General features: G+C 43.4%; 2 protein-coding genes across 4 annotated transcripts in view; one reads left to right on the plus strand and one right to left on the minus strand.

Annotated features, from left to right (window-relative positions):
- LOC115133076 (uncharacterized) overlaps positions 1-19,182 on the minus strand; it is a 56,596-nt gene extending 37,414 nt beyond the window's left edge. The window contains exon 1 of the mRNA XM_029665936.2: positions 18,908-19,182. The gene's annotated coding sequence lies outside the window, so the exon portion shown is untranslated. The remainder of the gene's footprint in view (positions 1-18,907) is intronic.
- A 1,742-nt stretch (positions 19,183-20,924) lies between these two features.
- The window catches only part of LOC115133077 (muskelin), a 29,638-nt gene continuing 27,149 nt past the window's right edge, over positions 20,925-23,413 (plus strand). For all 3 annotated transcript variants that reach the window (XM_029665937.2, XM_029665938.2, XM_029665939.2), the window contains exon 1: positions 20,925-21,028. In XM_029665937.2, coding sequence (XP_029521797.1) covers positions 20,949-21,028 — 80 coding nt within the window. In that variant the 5' untranslated portion in view covers positions 20,925-20,948. The remainder of the gene's footprint in view (positions 21,029-23,413) is intronic.

Here is a 23,413-nt window from a genome sequence, read left to right on the forward strand (position 1 = left end):
AAACAACAGCTGATTCAAAGGGGATGTGGCAAATTATAGAACAGTTCCACACATCCTGCCACAAGGACATTCTTGAGCATTTTCTGGTAATCAGGGAGAGAAGCAGCCTCCTTCATTCGCCTATTAATGATTTGACACCCCCCAGTTATCGGTTTCCGGTTCACAGAGGTAAGAGGACGGAGGAGTCAAGAAGAGGACAGTCTTTTGCCCAAATGATCATCTCCCTCAGTCTCTCTCTCTCTTCCTCTTCGTCTTGTTTGACTCTATTAGTTTAGGCATGTTTGTTGTTGCTCTGAGGACAGAGAGAGAGAGAGAGGGAAAGAAATAGTGACTGAGGAGAAAAAAACACCATAAAGAGAGTTTATTACAAAAGGACTCATGCATGCTTTACCAGCAACTGACCTCCATGCAGTTGCTATGGAAACACATTGTGTAAAGTTCCATCCCTCACTGTTAGAATGGATGACCTGTGGCTCTTAGCCAATCACAGGCTTCAGTCAGAAGACCATCGGCGTTGATGCAGCTGAAGACGGAGTCTTAGAACCAATCAGAGAGTGAGAACTGAAACAGTCAGCCAATGACGCACGCGATACCCAACACAAATATGGGTTCCTCAGCAAATCATGTGTATCATTGTCAGTTTATGACCAATGGATTTTCAAATCTATACTGTTCCACATAAACGGGAGTCTGTGGGAGTCTGCAACCCCCTCTACACACACTACATTAATACACACTTGTACATGTGTGAAATAGGACAAACATGAGCACCCACACACAGACTCAGCGTCATAATGACTAAGGCTCTTCAGCTAATAAGTTACTCTACTCTGATGGTATAAGGAAGTGACTGCATTTCGAACCTACTGTGACTGTGTCACACCAAGAAGGTTACAATATGGAAACTTTCCCCAACTCCATCCCCAACCTAAAATGTAGCACTATGAGCAGAAAAAAACACAACATTGTCCCTGGATCAGTTTTGAAACCCAACACCAGGTAACAGAGTGGGAAGGGGAAAAGCTTATTTACATATCACCCACCGAAATGCCTCCCCAGTGCTGAGTCTGGGCTGTATTTGTAGAGCAGGGTTGGTGGTGTACCATAGCAACAGGCCTAGTCACAGTGAGAGCAGCAGCACAGCACAGGTCGTAAAGACAAGAGAGCTGGAACCTTTATTACAGTACATTGTCTCATTGTTGCATTACGTATGCTGCTGTTCTGTCACGCATGCAATGATGTCAGAGGGGAAAAAAACAGGGTTGGATGTTTACAGTAACTTCTTTGTTATTGTAATATTACAAAAGTGACATTTTCACCATTAAGGATACCAGCTTTAAACACTAGTCCGGAAGCTATTTGGATGATCTCAAACTCAACTACGTAGTTAAAATACAGAAAAAAACCTTGAGATGAAATCAAATATTACGTGATTGTGTCTAGTCAGAGAGGACGAACAGAAGCGAGAGACTCCTCTCCCATCAAAATCTGTCTACGTGAGAATACAGTGATAAGCAGACCAAGTAGGGATTTTTTGTATGGAGGTCTATGAGAGAGTGTTGGATTTGGTCAATAAAATAGTATACTGCTAATTTGCTAGGTGAGGCTTATTTAATCGAATTTTCTGATGGTAAGGTTGTTCTGAATGTATTGATATACACAGAGTGTACAAAACATTAGGAACACCTTCCTAATATTGAGTTGTAAACCTTTTTGCACTCAGAACAGTCACAATTCGTCAGGGCATGGACTCTACAAGGTGTCGAAAGCGTTCCACAGGGATTCTGGCTCGTGTTGACTCCAATGCTTCCCACAGTTGTGTCAAGTTGGCTGGATGTCCCTTGGGTGGTGGACCATTCTTGATACACACAGGAAACCCAGCAGCGTTGCAGTTCTTGACACACTCAAATCGGTGCACCTGGCACCAACTACCATACCCCGTACAAAGGTACTTAAATCTTTTGTCTTGCCCATTCACCCTCTGAATGGCACACACACACACAAATCCATGTCTCTATTGTCTTAAAAATACTTCTTTAACTTGTCTCCTTCCCTTCATCTACATTTATTTGAAGTGACATCAGTAAAGGATCATAGTTTTCACATGGATTCACCTGGCCAGTCTGTCATTGAAAGAGCTGGTGTTCCTGATGTTTTGTACACTCAGTGTAAGTGGACACACGTGGCATCTCGGCAACTTTGAGAAAAAATATTTGACATCGGAGTTGTGTCTGTTGTTCACAAGAGTATCTGCCCTAACAATGTGCTAATCTAGTGCTAGAATGTTCCCACCTGATCTCTTATATAGATTATCTCTGGTCCAGTTCTTATCTGAAGTCACAGGAAATGAGGTCATCACTTCACACTAGTCTGGTGGTGAAACAGTGTCTGCTGCTCCCTGCTCTAATTCTCAGCTATCCCTCACCACCCTGACACTCACCCATCAACAAGTCACACCACTACTGTAAGGAAGATAGCACTATCCCTCTCTTGTGTGAGGATCTAACAACCAGAGAGAAAGAGAGAGAGCGAGCGAGCAAGAGAGAGAGAACAGAATGTTTATGTATTACTTGCATTCTCTCTCATAAATAAGAAAGGAGCTAAATTAGGCAGAGCTCACTCCAGCGCCGTGTGGGACTTGGTCTTGACATGCTCTTAATTGAAATGAACAGCAGCTATGCTCCTTTGGTGAGGCCTGACTAATGCCATTAGAGTGGATCCGAGGGCAGCATCCTCCACGTGTGTGTGTGTTTTTAGTTTTATTGTCCTTGTGGGGACCAGAAGTCCTCACAAGGACAGTATTCCCCATAAGGATAGTAAAACAAGGAACATTCGGACAAATGGGGACATTTCGCCAGTCCCCACAATGAAAAATAATATTTTAGGTGTAGGGTTTAGGTTTAGGTTTAAGGTTGGGGTTACAATTTGGGTTAGGCGTTAGAAGTTAAGGTTAGGGGTTAAGTTTAGGTTTAGACGTTAGGGAAAATATGATTTTAAATGGAAATCAACTGTTTGAAAGATAGTAAAACAAACATGTGTTCATGTGTGTAACAGAGAGGACACTTCGATGCAATGTACCACTCCCACAGACGCACTTTACACTGATTTCAATGAGGATCCCACACGGGGGGCAAGGAGAAACATTCATCACCATTTATCATCACAGCAAGACAATGGACACGCACACACAAAAAACAGTAGAGTTCCAGGTAACTCTGCACGTGTATAGAGTACCACAGTATGATTCATAATATCCCATAAAACCTAGCAGTCAAACAGGAAATGGTTCCAATCATTTTTTCACCATTCATTTTTCCCATAGGTAACTTTATAAACATTTAAAATAAGGGCTGCGTTTCGTGTATACTTACTCTGGCGTGACGTTTTGATAACCGTGTAAATCTCCCTAGGACAAGGTAACTTGTTCCCCTCCCCCCCCCAAGTGAAAAGCTAATTAGCTGCTAATGTGGCTATCACAAAGAACTACAGATGCCATCATGATCTGGACGAGACTGCCGAATCGAGGCAAAGTTAAGAATCTCTGGATTAACTATCTAATGTTAGATAAATGCAGTAATGACTAAATTGGCTACATTTCTTTAAATTGACAATTCTGTGAACTGTTTTGTGCAAGTTTTAAATTGACACAATACCCGTTAGAAAAGGTGTAAGCTAGGGATGACGTGCAGGAGCTTGCAGGGATTTGTAGTCTTTCTTGATGTCTACTTTGATGCTGATTATCATTTTTGAATCTGAGAGTAAATAGAGGTGAATATATTGATAAGTCATCTTGTCCGAGAGAGATTTACATGTTATCAAAAAGTCACGCCACGATAAGCCTGCACGAAACACAGCCCTTATTTTAAGTGTTTCTAACATCCTCTATTAGAAAGATGAATGGTGGAAAAACAATTGGAACCTGTTTTGACCACTAGGTTTTATGGGTATTATGACACCTCCACTGTGGGGCTCTATGGTGAGTGTCTGTGAAGTGCTCCTTTGAACACACACAGGGCAGTAGGAGGGTGAAACCTGAAGAAAGTGAGGATCAGTAGCACTAACCTCTTTAACTCACTATGTAAAACCATGTTTTGTACATGTTATGAACCACAGCGCCGGTATTTCGGAGCAAACTAGATTAACAGACAGTGCATCCATGCTGAGGTGGTAGGGACACCTAGTGGAGATAAAGTGTACAGCTGCCAAATTGACTATTAGAGTACGCATGAACACATTCAGTAAACACCATGGATGATGCAGTAACACATATACATTTTGGGGAAAATTTGAGTCAACATTACTGATAAATAGTACAAGAAAGATGGCCTTGGCTCATAAGTATGATCAGGGCAACAATGTGTGTCGTGTTTTATTCTTCCGCTCAGTAGTATGACACCACTATTACTGCCAGTGTCAAGCATGATTCATTTTGATGACATAACTATACGCATTCAACAACCAGACATCCCTTTGGGAAAGTGTTAAAGACAAGAGGGGGAAGTGAGAGAGGGAGAGAGAGAGAGAGAGAGAGAGAGAGAGAGAGAGAGAGAGAGAGAGAGAGAGAGAGAGAGAGAGGGACAGAGTGTGTCAGTTTGTGTTTAAGAGTGTGTAATACTCACATCTATTGGATGATGCACGCGCACGACATTGTGAGTGATGAGACTGATAAGTTTGGAACAGAGTGCCCGAGGTCTGTTGTTGCCTCAGCCTTGATCCCCTGCCTCCCTGTCCCCAGCTCAGCTCCAGCTCAGTGGCGGCCAGTGGGGCATGACAACAAGGGCATGACAACGACAGGAACAAAGTCACAAATAACTTCCTCCTCAACCCACACAGATACAGACACAGTGTAAACATAGCATGTGACCTGACTTTGCGCGTGACATTAACATGTCACATGACTTTGTGCGCGACATGACATGTGACATGTTTTTGTCCACACATACTGTTATACATTGGTAATATAATGTTTATTGCGTATACACGCGTCTATGTACATGTGTGTGTGTGTGGGTGTGTGTGACGTTGAGCTGCTCTGACTCTGTGTGTTTTCCAGCCAGCTACCTACGTGTCTGGCGCTGGTTGCCGTGGAGTCAAAGCAAAGGCCTTGAGCTAAAGAAAGGTCTGGAAGCAGCACAGTCAGCGCCATAGAGATACAACCTATAGAAAGTAATCAGTTCTTCATTCCACATAAAACATATAGAAAATGTACAGTACCAGTCAAACGTTTGGACACACCGACTCATTCAAGGGTTTTTCTTTATTCTAACTATTTTCTACATTGTAGAATAATAGTGAAGACATCAAAACAATGAAATAACACATGGAATCATGTCATAACCAAAAAACTGTGAAACAAATCAAAATATACATTTAGATTTTAGATTCTTCAAAGTAGACACCCTTTGCCTTGATGACACCTTTGCACATTCTTGGCATTCTCTTAACCAGCTTCACCATTGTCCTGTTGAAAAACAAATGACAGTCCTACTAAACGCTCCCGAGTGTTGCAGCGGTCTAAGGCACGGCATCTCAGTGCTGGAGGTGTCACTACAGACCCTGGTTCAATCCCGGGCTGTATCACAACTGGCCATGATCGTGAGTCCCATAGGGTGGCGCACAATTGGCCCAGCATCGTCCAGGTTGGGGAGAGTTTGGCCGTCATTGTAAAATAAGAATTTGTTCTTAACTGACTTGCCTAATTAAATAAAGGTTAAATAAAATGTTGAATAAAAAAAATGAAAAATCGCAAACCAGATGGGATGGCGTATCGCTGCAGAATGCTGTGGTAGCCATGCTGGTTAAGTGTGCCTTGAATTCTAAATAAATCACCGCCAGTGTCACCAGCAAAACACCCCTACACCATCACACCTCCTCCTCCATGCCTCATGGTGGGAACCACACAAGCAGAGATCATCCTTTCGCCTATGCGTCTCACAGAGACACAGCCGTTGGAACCAAAAATCTACAATTTGGACTCCTCTGACCAAAGGACCGTTTTCCACCAGTCTAATGTCCATTGCTCGTGTTTCCTGGCCCAAGTCTCTTATTATTATTGGTGTCCTTATATGTGTCTTTTACTTGAACTCTTTGAATCATTTATTTGGGCTGCAATTTCTGAGGCTGGTAACTCTAATGAACTTCTCCTCTGCAGCAGAGGTAACTCTTGGTCTTCCTTTCCTGTGGCGGTCCTCACAAGAGCAAATTTCTCCATAGCGCTTGATGGTTTTTGCGACTGCACTTGAAGAAACTTTAAAAGTTCTTGAAATGTTCCAGATTGACTGACCTTCACTGTCGTTTCTCTTTGCTTATCTGAGCTGTTCTTGCCATAATATGGACTTGGTCTTTTATCAAATAGGGCTATCTTCTGTATACCCCCCTACCTTGTCACAACACAACTGATTGGCTTTAAGAAGGCAAGAAATTCCACAAATTAACGTTTAACAAGGCACACCTGTTAATTGAAATACATTCCAGGTGACTTTCTCATGAAGCTGGTTGAGAGAATGCCAAGAGTGTGCAAAGCTGTCATCAAGGCAAAGGGTGGCTACTTTGAAGAATCTAGAATATAAAATATATTTTGATTTGTTTAACACTTTTTTTGGTTACTACATGATTCCATGTGTTATTTCATAGTTTTGATGTCTTCACAATTATTGTACAAAGTAGAAAATAGTACAAATAAAGAAAAACACTGGAATGAGTAGGTGTGTCCAAACTTTTGACTGGTACTATATACGCATAAAAGTTATTCTTTACCCCACATTTTATATTTATATTATATATAATTCCATAGACTCGATGCACTACAAAATGGTCAGACTCAGTGGAACTTTTGGGTGAAAACCTTGCTTGGGTAGAAGCAGAGGAAAGTCTTAAAATGGTAAGTGTTCCACGTCCATTTTCATCAATCTAGGCCAGTCACTCATCAATCTAGGCCAGTCACTCATCAATCTAGGCCAGTCACTCATCAATCTAGGCCAGTCACTCATCAATCTAGTCCAGTCACTCATCAATCTAGGCCAGTCACGCCTGGAAATGGGTGTGACGAATGTAATGATCATGGATCTGAGGACCTGTCTGAGTGAGTGAGTGAGTGAGTGAGTGAGTGAGTGAGTGAGTGAGTGAGTGAGTGAGTGAGTGAGTGAGTGAGTGAGTGAGTGAGTGACCCACTGTCACCATCATTTAGCCCAGAACAAGAGTTTTAAACATTTTCATGGGAATCCTAATCCTCAGTGTACCAGTTTCTATCCCCGTGTAACCCTGTTTCCATCTCATACTGGGAACCAAAGTCCTCCACAGTCATCACATTTCATGTAGTCACTGGGAGACGACACAGCTCCATGGAGATAGAAAGAGAGAGTGAGAGCGAGCGAGCGAGAGAGAGAATCAGAGAGAGAGAGAATCAGAGAGAGAGAGAGAGACAGAGAGAGAGAGGCCTCCTCCAGTCATACAAAGACAGGTGACAGGCTGGGGGCAAATCTCCCAGCAGCAGCAGTAGCACTCAAAGATGTGTGTTCACAGAACAGGGAATAAATCCAAATGCAAATACAAGTCTGTTGACAGCAGGGGCCCCAAAATGGGCTTCCATCGATCTGTTGCTTTATTTGTTTGCGCTCTGTCTCTTTCCTGTTCTCTCTCTCTCTCACTCAGTAGTAGTGAGTAGTAGTACTAGTGGTGTGACTTGATTGGTGAGAGAATGTCAGGGTAGTGAGGGATAGCTGAGAATTTGAGCAGGGACTCAGGGAGTAGCAGACGCTGTTTCACCACCAGACTAGAGTGAATGACCTCATTTCCTGTGACTTCAGATAAGAACTGGACCAGAGATAATCTATATAATGTCGAAATTGTCTTATCTCTGCCCTAACAACGGGAGTCGTTGTCAGAAAGGCGAAAAGGCAGGTGGGGGCAGGTGAGATCAGGTGGGAACATTCTAGCACTAGACTAGCACATTGTTTGGGCAGATACTCATGTGAACAACAGACACAACTCCGATATCCACTATTTGAGTGTACAAAACATCAGGAACACCAGCTCTTTCCAGGTGAAAGCTATGATCCCTTACTGATGTCACTTCAAATCAGTGTAGATGAAGGAGAGGAGACGGGTTAAAGAAGTATTTTTAAGCCTTGAGACAATTGAGACATGGATTGTGTATATGTGCCATTCAGAGGGTGAATGGGCAAGACAAAAGATTTAAGTGCCTTTGAACAGGGTCTGGTAGTAGGTGCCACTGCAACGCTGCTGGGTTTTTCACGCTCAACAGTTTCCTGTGTGTATCAAGAATGGTCCACCACCCAAAGGACATCCAGCCAACTCGACACAACTGTGGGAAGCACTGGAGTCAACATGGGCCAGAATCCCTGTGGAACGCTTTCGACACCTTCTAGAGTCCATGCCCCGACGAATTGTGGGGCAAAAGGGGGTGCAATTGAGGGCAAAAGGGGGTGAAACTCTCTCTCTCTCCTCTTTTGGTCTGCCTATCGCTGTATTCTCATGTAGACAGAATTGGATGGGAACGGAGCCTCTTGCTTCGCCTCTTCCTCTCTGAATGGACACAATCCCTTAACATTTGATTTCTTCTCAGGGTTTTTTCTGTATTTTAACTAGGTGAGTTAGAGAGATAATCAACTAGTGTTTAAAGCTGGAATCCTTTCACCATGATGCTTCCCAGCTCTGCTTTGACAACAAAACAAATACAATAACAACGGCTGTGGGGCGGACCGTGGCACCGTTTCCCCCTACTGTGGATTTCCTCTTTAAGGAAACAATAGTACTTCCACTTCATGTAGTGGTTATTGAGATCCAAGGGTCATGATGATGATCATGATGGGGGGGGGGGTCATCAAAAAGACATCTGAATTTTCCTTTTCTTTTTTTTAATCAAATACCAAAGTTTGACTGTCGATATTTGTCTTTCACGGGATATTGGAAGCTCTGACGTAGCTAGTCACTGCCCTGCTTTACCTAAAGCACTCTGTCTTTCTCCATATATAGCCAACCCCATTAGGTCTAATGTACAGTAAATGATGAACTCTCTCTTCCACTCTGTGGCAACACATACACTAGAGAATGGCTAACGCTGCAGCAGCATTCATGTGACAGTCGCTGTGCCTGTGGCCTACTTAGCTAGCCGTAGCATTCTGCACTTCCCCTCTAACTCTCACTCTGGGTTGAATGAGGCTCCATGCTTTCTTTCGCTCTCTCTTTTGACGACTGCTCCACTTCCTCATGGCAGGCCAGGGTCCGGGATGGGTTCCGGAATGAGAACGTCTTGTTCTCCCTGGCTGGACAGAATCAAAGCAAATGGCAGCTGCCAAGTACAGCTCATGTGACTGCTGTGTGAAAATGCATCCTGCTCCCTACCCAACCCACCCCTCTGCCAGTCAGCTTCACAGCCAACCCTCTCACTCATTCGCTCGCTCTTTCTTTCACCTCTCTTTATTCATCTCTCGGTCTCTTTCTCCCTCTCCCTCTCTCTCTCATCCAAATTCCAGTATGCTTAATTGGTGGGCCCACACATTTAGACAGCCTTGCCAGGGTTATTTTTTCATTTTCACATAACATTTACCCACTGACAAAGACCCAAATGCAACTGCAGTTATTGTCAGAATGATAAATAACTGATATGGAAATGTAAAAAAGGTTGAAAACCGTTGTTACATAAGGGAGATTCTTTCAGGCAATTTGTAGACATCTAATTTTTCATTAAATAAAGGTGTGGGCAGGAGTTTTCCCCTTGTTTGCCAGTACCCTAATGAGGTTTCATTTCATACCCTCCCCAGGCCACCCCTGTGCCAACTCTGCCAGCCCAGACACACTGACACTGCATACCCATCCACCAGACTGCTCGGCTCTGGAATCAACCTGCTCTAGACTAGAGCCTGCTGCTCACCTCGGGGCTAAAACCCTTCCATTCTAGAACAGTCTAGATTAGTGTTCAAGAGAGACTTAGAACTGTGTTTGAGCTGTTGTAGCTCTGGCAACAGTAGAGTTTGCTGAGAGCAGGAACAGGGAGGGCTCTGGATACACAAATGCCATGCCACGTTACGGTTAACATCTTGTTATCAAACACAGACACACACTCCAACAGACGCACACTCCAACAGACTCACACTCCAACAGACTCACACTCCAACAGACTCACACTCCAACAGACTCACACTCCAACAGACGCACACTCCAACAGACGCACACTCCAACAGACGCACACTCCAACAGACGCACACTCCAACAGACGCACACTCCAACAGACGCACACTCCAACAGACGCACACTCCAGACTCACACTCCAACAGACTCACACTCCAACAGACTCACACTCCAACAGACTCACACTCCAACAGACTCACACTCCAACAGACGCAAACTCCAACAGACACACACTCCAACAGACTCACACTCCAACAGACACACTAAACTTGTCTACGTCTGTTTCTTGTGAGCAGAGGCAAATGATGGAGTATTTCAGCAGCACTGCACATACAGCTAGTTTCTCCCTCTCTTTCTCCCTCCATTTCTCCCCCCGTTTCTCTGCAGCAGTGTAGCCTAATGTCTGCAGCTCTTGTTCTTCTGCCGCTTCCTGCGTCACTTCCCCTCCTAGTCCACTGTGAGATGTAAACACAGTCGCACACACACACACACACACACACACACACAGTTGCACACACACACACAGTTGCACACACACACACAGTTGCACACACACACACACACACACACACACACACACACACACACACACACACACACACACACACACACACACACACACACACACACACACACAGGAGTAGTTCATCACAACCACAAGCACCAAGCGGAAATAAAACTTTAACAGCTGGGTTAAAAACCAGCTGTCTCCCACTCAGAGGCACACAGATACATACAGAGACAAATGTATAACTAGAAACACACACCAACACTCTGAGTACAACACACCTGCCTGAGGAAATGCAATAATTCAACAACATCCCACACACAGTGAAACCACCAACCTCAATGATCTCTGTACTCAAATCAGTCTGCAATCCAAGTGTTTTCAAGTAACATTTGCTGAGCTACTGTTGACTCACCAGTAGTGATGGCTTATGGAGTTAGGGAGGGGAAAGAGGACAGGAATTAAATTGCAGTCTGCTGCAAATTACACAGACACAGGCGCTGTCTGCATGCTTCAACTTTAAATACAGCCGTGGCTAAAAGACAAACACAACAACATATCATTAAATTAAATGGTATGTTTGTTGTTATGGACAAGAACAGACCCATTTGGCCTGTAACAGGGAGACTGTCAACACTGGACTTAATACATGGCCTGTGACGCAGACTGCGATGTCAGTTTCAGCATGGACTTACACCAGACACACACACACACACACACACAAACACACACAAATACACTTCAGTACTTGAGTGACACTCTAGCCATTTTAAACATGTCACTAATCTCGCTGCTTCCTCTGTAGTGAAGTGCAGTGCATAGTTTAGCTAAGTCGGCAGCAGGGTAGCCTAGTGGTTAGAGCATTGGACTAGTAACCGAAAGGTTGCAAGTTCATATCCCCGAGCTAACAAGGTACAAATCTGTTGTTCTGCCCCTGAACAGGCAGTTAACCCACTTATCCCTAGGCCGTTAATGAAATTAAGAATTTGTTCTTAACTGACTTGCCTAGTTAAATAAATAAAATTAAAAAGTCATGCACCCTCCAGAGGAAACAACTGCTTATATCCCTGAACCTCTCCTTTGAAATGGGATGTTAGAATATCCCCACTAAAAACAACTATAATAACATGCTCAAACTCAAACATGCTTCATTCACATTTCTTCTGCTTGTTGTTGACAACTGTTTATTTGGGTTATTTTATTAGGATCCCCATTAGCTGTTGTGATAGTAGCAAATACTCTTCCTGGGGTCCATATACAACATGAAACCTGACATATACAGAATATTAATAGACAAGAACAGCTCAAGAACAGAACTACATACATTTTAAACATCCCACATAGCCTACATATCAGTATATCAGTAGAGGCTGCTGATGGGAGGACGGCTCATAATAATGGCTGGAACGGTACAGTACAGTAAAGTACAGACACATAAAATATCTAGGTCAAATATGGGAGAGGCGTGTGGTGAGGTGCTGCTTTATCTGTTTTTTTAAACCAGGTTTGCTGTTCATTTGAGCAATCTGAGATGGAAGGGAGTTTCAAGCAATCATGGCTCTTTATAATACTGTACATTTTCTTAAATTTGATCTGGATTTGGGAACTGTGAAAAGACCCCTGGTGGCAAGTCTGGTACGGTAAGTGTGTGTGTCAGTTCTGTGTGTATGTCGACTATGCAAACCATTTGGAATTTTTAACACTTTGTTTTTTTGTTTAAACAGGAAGTGATGCATTCAGTCTCTACTTTTAGCCAAGAGAGACTGGCATGCATAGTATTGATATTAGCCCTCTGATTTCAGTGAAGAGCAATACGTGCTGCTCTGTTCTGGGTCAGATGCAGTTTTTCTAGGGCCTTCTTTGCCGCAACTGACCATATGACTGTGCAATAATCAAGATAAGATAAAACTAGAGCCTGCGGGACTTGCTTTGTGGAGTGTGGTGTCAAAAAGCAGAGCATCTCTTTATCAATTAAAGACCTCTCCCCATCTTCACAACAATTGAACCAATACGTTTTAACCATGACAGTTTACTATCCAAGGTGACACCAAGAAATTTAGTCTCTTCAACTTGCTCAATTGTCACGTTCTGACCTTAGTTCCTTTTTTATGTCTTTGTGTTAGTTTGGTCAGGGCGTGAGTTGGGGTGGGTAGTCTGTTCTTTTTTCTATGTTGTATTTCTGTGTTTGGCCTGGTATGGTTCTCAATCAGAGGCAGCTGTCGATCGTTGTCTCTGATTGAGAATCATACTTAGGTAGCCTGTTTTCCTCATTTTGGTTGTGAGTGATTATTTTCCCTGTCAGTGTTTGCTCCATAGGGGACTGTGTCGGTTTCCATTTATTCTCTTGTTCTTTTGTTTTCTGTGTTCAGTTATATTTCATTCAAATTATATTATGGACACTTACCACGCTGCGCATTGGTCCGATCCTTCCTACTCCTCCTCAGAAGAGGAGGATGAAAACTGTTACAGAATCACCCACCAAAGAAGGACCAAGCAGCGTGGTAACCAGGAGCAGAGGGTTCTGGACTCCTGGACTTGTGAGGAGATACTGGACGGCAAGGGACCCTGTGCACAGGCTGGGGAATATCGCCGCCCCAAGGAAGAACTGGAGGCAGCGAAAGCTGAGCGGCGGCGATATGAGGAGGTAGCACGGCAGCGCGACAGGCACGAGAGGCAGCCCCAAAATACTTATGTGGGGGGGGGCAGAGTCAGGTTGAAGACCTGAACCCACTCCTCGTGCTTAGCGAAAGCAGCGTTGTACTGGTCAGGCAACGTGTTGTGCGGTGGTGCGCATGGTGTCGCCAGTGCGCGCTCATGGCCCAGAGCGCTATAGGCCAGCCCCCCGCAAGTGCCATGCGAGAGTGGGCATCCAGCCAGGGTGTGTTGTGCCGGCTCAGCATGTCTGGTCTCCAGTACGCCGTTTCAGCCCAGGGTATCCTGCGCCGGCTCTGCGTGCTGTGTCTCCGGGGCGCTGGGAGGGTGCAGTGCGTCCTATGCCTGCGCTCCGCCCGTGCCGGGCGAATGTAGGCATTGAGCCTAAGGGAGAGGTGCAAGTAGTATGCACCAGATCTCCAGTGCCCACCCACAGCTCGGTTCAACCTGTGCCTGCACTCTGGATGGTCCGGGCTAAAGTGGTCATCCAGCCTGGAGGAGTGGTGCCAAGGCTGCGCACCAGAGCTCCAGTGCTCCCCCACAGCCCGGTCCATCCGGTGCCTCCTCCACGCACCAGGCCTCCTGTAGGTCTCCCCAGCCTGGTGGGTCCTGTGGCAGCCCCACGCACCAGGCTGTCTCTCCGTCTCCTCCCTCCAGGGTCTGTCTCCAGGCCAGAGCCGCCCGTCAGTCCGGAGCTGCCGGAGCCGCCCGTCAGTCCGGAGCTGCCGGAGCCCCCGTCAGTCAGGAGCTGCCGGAGCCGCCCGTAAGTCAGGAGCTGCCGGAGCCGCCCGTCAGTCGGGAGCTGCCGGAGCCGCCCGTCAGTCGGGAGCTGCCGGAGCCGACCTTCACTCCGGCGCTGCCGGAGTTGCCCTTCACTATGGTGCTGCCGGAGTCTCCCACCTGTCCGGCACTGCCGGAGTCTCCCGCCTGTCCAGCGCTGCCGGAGTCTCCCGTCTATTCGGGGCCCGCTGTTAGGGTTCCCAGTACGAGGTCGGCGGCGAGCGTCACCGCTCCAAAGGCACCACTTAAGTGGGCCAAGACTATGGTGGAGTGGGGTCCACATCCCGCGCCAGAGCCGCCACCGCGGACAGACGTCCACCCAGACGCTCCCCTATAGGTTCAGGTTTTGCGGCCGGAGTCCGCACCTTTGGGGGGGGTACTGTCACATTCTGACCTTATTTCCTTTTTTATGTCTTTGTGTTAGTTTGGTCAGGGTGTGAATTGGGGTGGGTAGTCTGTTCTTTTTTCTATGTTGTATTTCTGTGTTTGGCCTGGTATGGTTCTCAATCAGAGGCAGCTGTCGATCGTTGTCTCTGATTGAGAATCATACTTAGGTAGCCTGTTTTCCCCATTTTGGTTGTGGGTGAATATTTTCCCTGTCAGTGTTTGCTCCATACAGGACTGTGTCGGTTTCCATTTATTCTCTTATTCTTTTGTTTTCTGTGTTCAGTTATATTTCATTAAAATTATATTATGGACACTTACCACGCTTCGCATTGGTCCGATCCTTCCTACTCCTCCTCAGAAGAGGACGAAAACTGTTACATCAATAGCTAGATTATGAATGATCAAATTGAGCGGAGGTCTAGAATTTAGGCTAATTTGACACTTTGTTGACAATGATATGAGGAACAAAAACAAAATCCCTCAGAATTAATTAAATGCTGGTCCAACACAAGATTAAAGTAAACATATTAATTAAAAGAGGAAAATACATCAACATTTCTCTAGAATAACAAACCTGTAATACCACAGAAATGGAAACCTACACCAAAACACACACTGTCACAATCGTCGTATGGAATGGACCACAAGGTGCAGCGTTGTGAGTGTACATTTTTCTTTATTTGCAAATGTCGCCAACAAACAATAATACAACAAAAACTAACATGAAGCTCCGTAAGTCTTTACATGTACAAACGAAGACAACTACCAACAACTACCAAAAGGAAAAATGGCTGCCTAAGTATGATTCCCAATCAGAGACAGCGATAGACAGCTGTCCCTGATTGAGAACCATACCCGGCCAAAACATAGAAACAAACAACATAGAATGCCCACCCCAAATCACACCCTGACCTAACCAAATAGAGAAATAAAATGGCTCTCTAAGGTCAGGGCGTGACACACACAAACAGACATGCACACAGACACGCACACACCCCAAGGTGTTACACGAAAAAGGGCTCGATTCCTGTGAAATTTACCACGTCCTTCAATGGTTCCTCTTTTTATGTAAAGTGATTCAGGCTGGCAATGACTCAATCAACAGATAAAGTCATAAATGGACAATGGACCGCAGTAGGTACAGCCTTAAGCCTGTATAGAGTTATGAGCAAAAATTGTAAACTATAGTGGAAAAAGGCATGTAGCTATGTGAACATTACTATCTTACTAGTTTTGCTGATAGGACAGGACATGAGAGCATTTTCATAGCTGTGTTCATAGCCACGGGAAGTAGTTTGAGGGTGCTGTGCTATTTTTATTTTATTTTTTAATTCTTCTTCTATTTTTAATTCTGAATTTTTAGGAGGGCGCTCCAGCACCCTCAGCACCCCTACTTCCTGCAGCTATGGCTGTGTTTCCTAATAGTGCTGGGTTAAAGAGTCCCATCTCTAGGAAAGCATATTTTCTTATACTGTCCAGAGGGATGTCAGCCTGCTCTGCTGTGACAGGAGGAGAGTTCATGCCACCTGTGTTTTGGCTCTTAGGCTAGTTTTTGTGGATAAATGGAATGGATAGAGATTTAGACTGGACTGATATGCTATTTTCTTATACACACTCAAAAACAATGATAAAATGTAGTTGGCCTGGGCAATGTTACAATCTATCAATTGGCCATTGGTCTGTCTAGGTCTTGTCACATATGTGCAAAGGGGATGGAGATGCGCGTTCCAAAGGCAGTCAGTTGCAAGTATTTTTTTTGTGTATTCAAGAGAACTGGGAACTCGGAAAACAATAATGTCAAATTATGGTGTCAGTGATATTCGGTTAAAGACCTGGAGAATAAACCCTCCTCACAGTTGCCCATGTCCCTTAAAGTTGATGATGTGGTTGTTACTGACAAGAAGCACATGGCTGAGTTCTTTAATCACCACATCATTAAGTCAGGGTTCCTGTTTGACTCAGCCATGCTTCCTTGCCTGTCCAACATTTCCTCATCTCCCACCCCTTCTAATGCGACTATCCCCAATGCTTCTCCGTCTTTTCCCCCTGCCCCGGTACAAAGTTTCTCCCTGCAGGAAGTCACTGAATCTGTGGTGCTAAAGGACCTCCTGAAACTTGACCCCAAAAAAACATCTGGGTCAGATGGTTTAGACCATTTCTTCATTAAAGGTTGCTGCCCCTATCATCGCCAAGCCTATCTCCGACCTTTATAACATGTCTCTCCTTTCTGGGGAGGCTCCCATTGCTTGGAAGGCAGACGCGGTAAGTCCTTTATTTAAAGGGAGAGATCATGCTGATCCCAACTGTTATTGGCCTTTTTCAATTTTGCCCTGTTTATCAAAAGTGTTGGAAAAACGTGTCAATAATCAACTGACTGGCTTTCTTGATGTCTATGGTATTCTCTCTGGTATGCAATCTGGTTTCTGCACAGGATAGGGATGTGTCACTGCAACCTTAAACGTCCTCAATGATGTCTCTATTGCCCTTGATTTTAAGTAATGTTGTGCTGCTATTTTTATTGACTTGGTCAAAGCTTTTGATACAGTAGACCATTCCATTCTTGTGGGACGGCTAAGGAGTATTGGTGTCTCTGAGGAGTCTTTGGCCTGGTTTGCTAACTACCTCTCTCAAAGAGAGCAGTGTATAAAGTCAGAAAATCTGCTGTCTCAGCCACTGCCTGTCACCAAGCGAGTACCCCAAGGCTCAATCCTAGGCCCACACTCTTCTCAATTTACATTAATAACATAGCTCAGGCAGTAGAAAGCTCTCTCATCCATTTATATGCAGGTGATATACAGTTTTATACAGTAGCTGGCCCCTCCCCGGATTTTGTTTTAAATGCTCTACAACAAAGCTTTCTTAGTGTCCAACAAGCTTCCTCTACCCTTAACCTTGTTCTGAACACCTCCAAAACAAAGGTCATGTGGTTTGGTAAGAAGAATGCCCCTCTCCCCACAGGTGTGATTACTACCTCTGAGGGTTTAGAGCTTGAGGTAGTCACCTCATACAAGTACTTGGGAGTATGGCTACACTATCCTTCTCTCAGCACATATAACAGCTGCAGGCTAAAATTTAATCTAGACACACATATACATATATATATATATATATATGCGGGAGTGCCTTTTGCCTTTTGGTAGGCCATCATTGCAAATAAGAATTTGTTCTTAACTTACATGCCTAGTTAAATAAAGGTTCAATAAAATAAAATAAAAAATATTCAGGTTTGTAAATCCGAGGTCAAGAAATATTCTGACTTGGAATTCTAAATTGGATGAACTTTCAAAACGATTTTCCCTTCCAGAGATAGTTTTTTTTTTTTTTTTTCGAGTTCCCAGTTATCATGAACACACTGAAGTCGGAGATTTTCGAGGTCCTACCTGTTTTGAACGCCTGACACTACTCCGACATACTGTACAAGGCAGTGACGTCGAATGTTATTGCCACATTTCCTTAACATCCTGTCCCTGTCCGACAGAGGGACTGTAGAACATGTTGATAAAGGATTTGGCCCCACCTGTAGGCTAACAGGGAGGGCGGGTATAGGCTGTATCAAAGGCGTACGGTCCTACAGCTACGCAGTTTCCGATTTGACAGTGGAAAGTTCTCCATGCATCGGAAATATAAAGGCTACTCCAATCACAATGCTATAGCCCAGTATTTGGTTAATTCTAGAACTTTACAATTATTTCACAGAGAAACTTTAACCAGGTTATGAATGATTTTGCTACTCAATATTTTACATCACAACAGGCTATAATTCATAAAGATGAGTAGTTATGTTCTGTTTATGTTGCGTAATGATGACGATTGGAGATCACAAGTTATGAAAGTGCGTCCTCATAAAAATGCCGCCCTCTCGAAGCTCCAAATAACCTGTCTCGAGAACGCAAAATCAGACTATAGTGGCGACTTCAATTTTAGTTTAAACAAAACATTTTATTGCTCATATTTTCTAGCCTTGGACCAGACAGCGGTCTGTGTGTTGTTGCGGTGCCATTCTTCAAGATGTGGGTGAGATGGACGACCTATAGGCATTATTTTTTAAACAACACACATTCAATAGGCTATCAAATATGTGTAGAAAGCAAAGACTCAGTTGTCGAGCTTACTTAAACTTCAATATGCGCAACACAAACTGGAATGCGGACATTGGCAAAGCTATAGAGAGCAAAAATCTGGATTTTTTTATTTATTTTTTAAATCTGCTCAGCCACAAAAGCAGGGGCGAATTTTCGTATCACGCACTTACAGAAAACACTGAACACAATGCGATTCCTCCGCTGTATCAACACGAGAACGCCAAAATAACACGCGGAAAGCACCTGCGGTAACGCGCAGAAATGACAGCTGAGAAGAGCATAGAGAAACAGTGCCTCTACCCAGCTGCGTATCAACCATCTGGGACATTATATAAATAAGTTCACTCACGTGAGATGAGCACCGATTCCGCTCCCAGGTCGATGGATGGAATAAACACGCACTTTCCCTTCAAAAAGTGCTTAATAGCTGCAGGTACAATCGCGAATCGACAGACATGTCCCGTCCGATGGGGACGTATTCTGGACCGCCCCTGTCCCCGACTTGGTCCCCAGTTGCTCCGAGGCAATTGCGATGGTGCTAATGCAGATGAGTGCGTAGATTTTTTTTTATCAGCTCAGGGTACACTCGGTCTCTGTTTTCCTGCTATTTCATTATATCATGTCCATCATGTGACATGGCCAAGCCTTTCAATGGAAACTTAAAGGGACCTCCCACGTGATCCAGTCCATGCGCAGTCACTATTTGGCATGGGGAAGTCCACTGCGCTCGGTAAACAGCAATGAGCAATTAATCGCATAATAAAGACTACAGCGTCCAAGTTCTGGCCCATATAATATAAGCTAGCCTACATAATTGTATAAGTCTCCAAAAGATTCACATAGTGAGTTATTTCCCGCACATATGAGCTCATGTGTAGGGTATGACATCAACATGACCATGACTCAGGAATGAGATGAGCAGGTGCATTTATTGCTATTATAGGACCAATGCAGTGTCTAGTGACCTCGTGGTCGATAGGCCTATAGGTTAATATATGTTTTATCATGATAAACATGTAGCCTATAATTTTACCAAATTTCGAATACTTAACTGAGTAAGTGAAAATTAAATAGAATAGTTTACAAAAGGAGTCATAATTTAATGTAGCATATATACTTCTCAATGTCACTCAATAAACCCTTGTCCGCTGTGCTTTGGACAAAAAAAGTCACTAATAAAAAGTGCCCCTCCATCCCATTTATGGTAAATTAAAAGGTTCCTGTGCCAAGTGCTGCTCGTGCACTTAGAAGAAATGACATTGTCTTGCATTTCTTACATCAAGAAGCTTCCTGGTAATCCACTTGGAAATGATTCACCGGTGCATTTGACACGGAGATGGGATGATCAAAGCCTGGTTGACGCTCGGAAAGTCATGGCTTTTATTGTTTTCAGTAATTGATGTACAATTATATGAGGCTTTATTTATAATACGATTATTGTTGTTGCAATAATATAATAGCCTAATAGTAAACCACTAAATAGTTTACTGTTCTGCATACACAGTTATCCAGATGTTATAGCGTGTGCAGCAAAATGCTTGTCTTACTAGCTCCTAACAGTGCAGAAAAATGTCAAACAACCACACAAATAATCAGAAACTAGAAACAAGAAATCAAGATCGAATCAGTGCAGTAATTGCCCCATAGGTTGGACAGTCACGGAGAGAGAAAGAGAGAGGTGTGTGTGTGTGTGTGTGTGAGGGGGAGGGGGAGGGGGGCAGTTATTATCTCATGCTGACTGGAAAGGGTGATGAGGATTCATGTACCCTGTGACTTTCAGGCTGGAACTGAGATCATCAGGGAAGATGACATAAACATGAAGCAGTGACTCTATTATCCTGTGATATCCTCATCATCGGGAATTTGGTGGGAAACACATTGGGAACTAAAAGATATGGGCTTATGTTAAAAATGGATAAGGAAAACCAAACACAGGAGGAAACATCAGTCCTGCTTGTGTAAGGTAATACCGGTTGCATATCTTTGAGAGATACAGTATTTCAAACATATTCTAAATTCTATTGATGCTGTTCAGTGTCTCAACGTGCAACAAATGAGACAAGCCTATACTGAATAGTTTCTAAAAGTTTCTAAACTATATTATATCTGCAGGTAAAATAGGTGTCAGGAAAAACCTATTGCGATGATAACACACACACACACGAACACTAAGCCAAATGGAAGCAGTCTGGTTGAAATAACTTGGTCCAAGTGTTCCCTGCACATTTCCAGGGTCACTAATCATTATCATGTCCTCATAAATATTTGGAACAGTTTTGTCTATTATTGAACTTGACCGATGTAACCAAAAGCATTAATCGAATTAAAGTGTATTGTCTCTTTAAGAACTGTCACTCGAGCCTTTGCTGCTTGTCATTTTCTGCAACAAGATGGCGGTCGTTCCAGAGAACAGGGTCATCTCCTTCAGTGTTTTTAAATGGAGCTCTTATTCCTCCACATATTTACCAGAGTGAGTAATGCACACATACGTTGACCACATGTATATATTTGTTTTCGTGGCTGCCGGTCTCATTACTGCCACAGTGCATCGAATCGTCTCTCCACGGCCTAGCTTGACTGCGAGCTAACTACTCCACCGTTAGGCAACGGGGATAACGTTAGCTAGTTAGATTTACTTGAGTAAACAAAATGCACGCATAGCCAGCTAAATTGATTATTTTTGTGTACTGTGTGACGTTTTGTCGTGCACTGTAAAGCCGATATTGTTAACTATCTAACAGCTATACTAACGAGTTGGCAAAAAAAAGCTAGCTAGTTAAGTTAGCGAGCTCGCATACTAGACGAGCATGCCACCACCACTAAGTTAGTAGCCAAAACCACTCATTACTTTTTATATTAGCTAGTTAGCTAAATAGTTAACTAATCATACTAGATAGCTACTTTTTTCACCTACACTTTTTTGTAGGCATGTTTAGTCTGACTGTTCTGTACCCGTTCGTGCAAAGCCAAAGGGAGAACTAGCTAACGTTAGTATGTCTCTATGGCATTGCTTGGGTAACCTTACACCATAGGAAATGTCTGTACAGTCAGCTATTTATGGAACTTATTATCCCGCTCTTTTAACGCGTGCAATTGCAATTTTCAGCACGAATTAGCTTGGAACAGGTTGAAAATGTGTCTTGGGCTACGTTTACACAGGCAGCCCAATTCTAAAAATAAATAAAAAATCCACTAATGGGTATTTTGTCCTTACCCATAAATATTTTTTAAAGCTGATCTGATTGGTCAAAAGACCCATTAGTGGGAAAAACCCAGATTTGGTCTGCCTTTGTAATTGCAGCCTTGAAGACAGTAGTACCACTGCCTCTGTCACAATACCATTCCATGTTTGATGATGATGAGGGATGTGAGAGGTCATCATCAGTAGGCCTAATTTGCTCTGGCCAATGCCGGAACAAATTAGGAATGCCATTCAGGTCACAGTCCATTTAGTTTTCAGATGTAATAAACACAAGGTAATAGTGTAATTACAAAATGATAGTAGGTTTATATTAAGAAGCAAAGTGACAACTGCATCGTTGTCATCAACATTGTTGCATATGCTGCATGGACCATGCAGATTGAACGCAAGTGTCTCGTGGTCAAGGGACAGCAAATGTTGGTCTGTGTGGAAAGTGGATGGAGAGTGACAGTGGTGAAAGATGACTCAAGTAGCGAAGTAAACTATAAAAATGGACGTTACACACTGCGTATCACATTTAACAAACAAAAACATTCAAATACCGTTATAGAAGGTGAAGTAAAAACCCAAACCGGTCCGTGCATCAATACCGGTATACCGCCCAGCCCTAGCAATGGATAATGCAGATTGCATTCATCATTTCGCATGTTATATAATTTTTAATTATAAAGCTTACCAGTACTAGTTTCGCAAAACAGTGGTTTGAGGCACACGTGTGTTTTTAAAGAAGCACAACAGCAAAATAGGAGCTTTGCATGGTGAGTCACTCCTGCAGCGCAACTTAAGTGTGGTGATCAAGTTACACATGTATGAAATTCACTACTAATGTTTTCCAGCTATATATCTTATAACTATTAACCTGTTCTGCTAGCGGAACCCCTCGCCAACAGCCAATGAAATTGGCGCCAAATACAAATCAACAGAAATAACATTTCTCAAACATACAAGTATTAGGCACCATTTTATAGCTAAAATTCTCGTTAATCCAGCCACAGTGTCTGATTTCAAAAATGATTTTACGGCGAAAGCTCCACAAACGATTGTTAGGTCACCACCAACTCACAGAAAAACCCAGCCATTTTTCCAGCCAAAGAGAGGCGTCACAAAAAGCACAAATAGAGAGATAATTAATCACTAACCTTTTGATGATCTTCATCAGATGACACTCATAGGACTTCATGTTACACAATGCATGTATGTTTTGTTCGGTAAAGTTCATATTTATATCCCAAAATCTTATTTTACATTGGCGTGTTACGTTCAGTTGTTCCAAAACATGCCGTGATATTGCAGAGAGCCACATGAATTCACAGAAATACTCATTATAAATGTCGATGAAAATACCATTTTTAGACATGGAAATATAGATACACTTCTCCTTAATGCAACTGCTGTGTCAGATTTTTTTTTAAACATTACAGAAAAAGCATAATCTGAGAACGGCGCTCAGGGCCAAACCAGAAACCAGAATGAAGAAAGATCCGCCATGTTGGGTAGTCAACATATTCATAAATAGCATTAGAAGCATTCACTTACCTTTGATGATCTTCATCAGAATGCACTCCCAGGAATCGCAGTTCACAATTAATGCTTGTTTTGTTCGATAATGTCAATCATTTATGTCCATTTATGTCCAATAGCTTCTTTTGTTAG

The sequence above is a fragment of the Oncorhynchus nerka genome, linkage group LG8 (assembly GCF_034236695.1).
Source record: "Oncorhynchus nerka isolate Pitt River linkage group LG8, Oner_Uvic_2.0, whole genome shotgun sequence".
Taxonomy (NCBI): Eukaryota; Metazoa; Chordata; class Actinopteri; order Salmoniformes; family Salmonidae; genus Oncorhynchus; species Oncorhynchus nerka.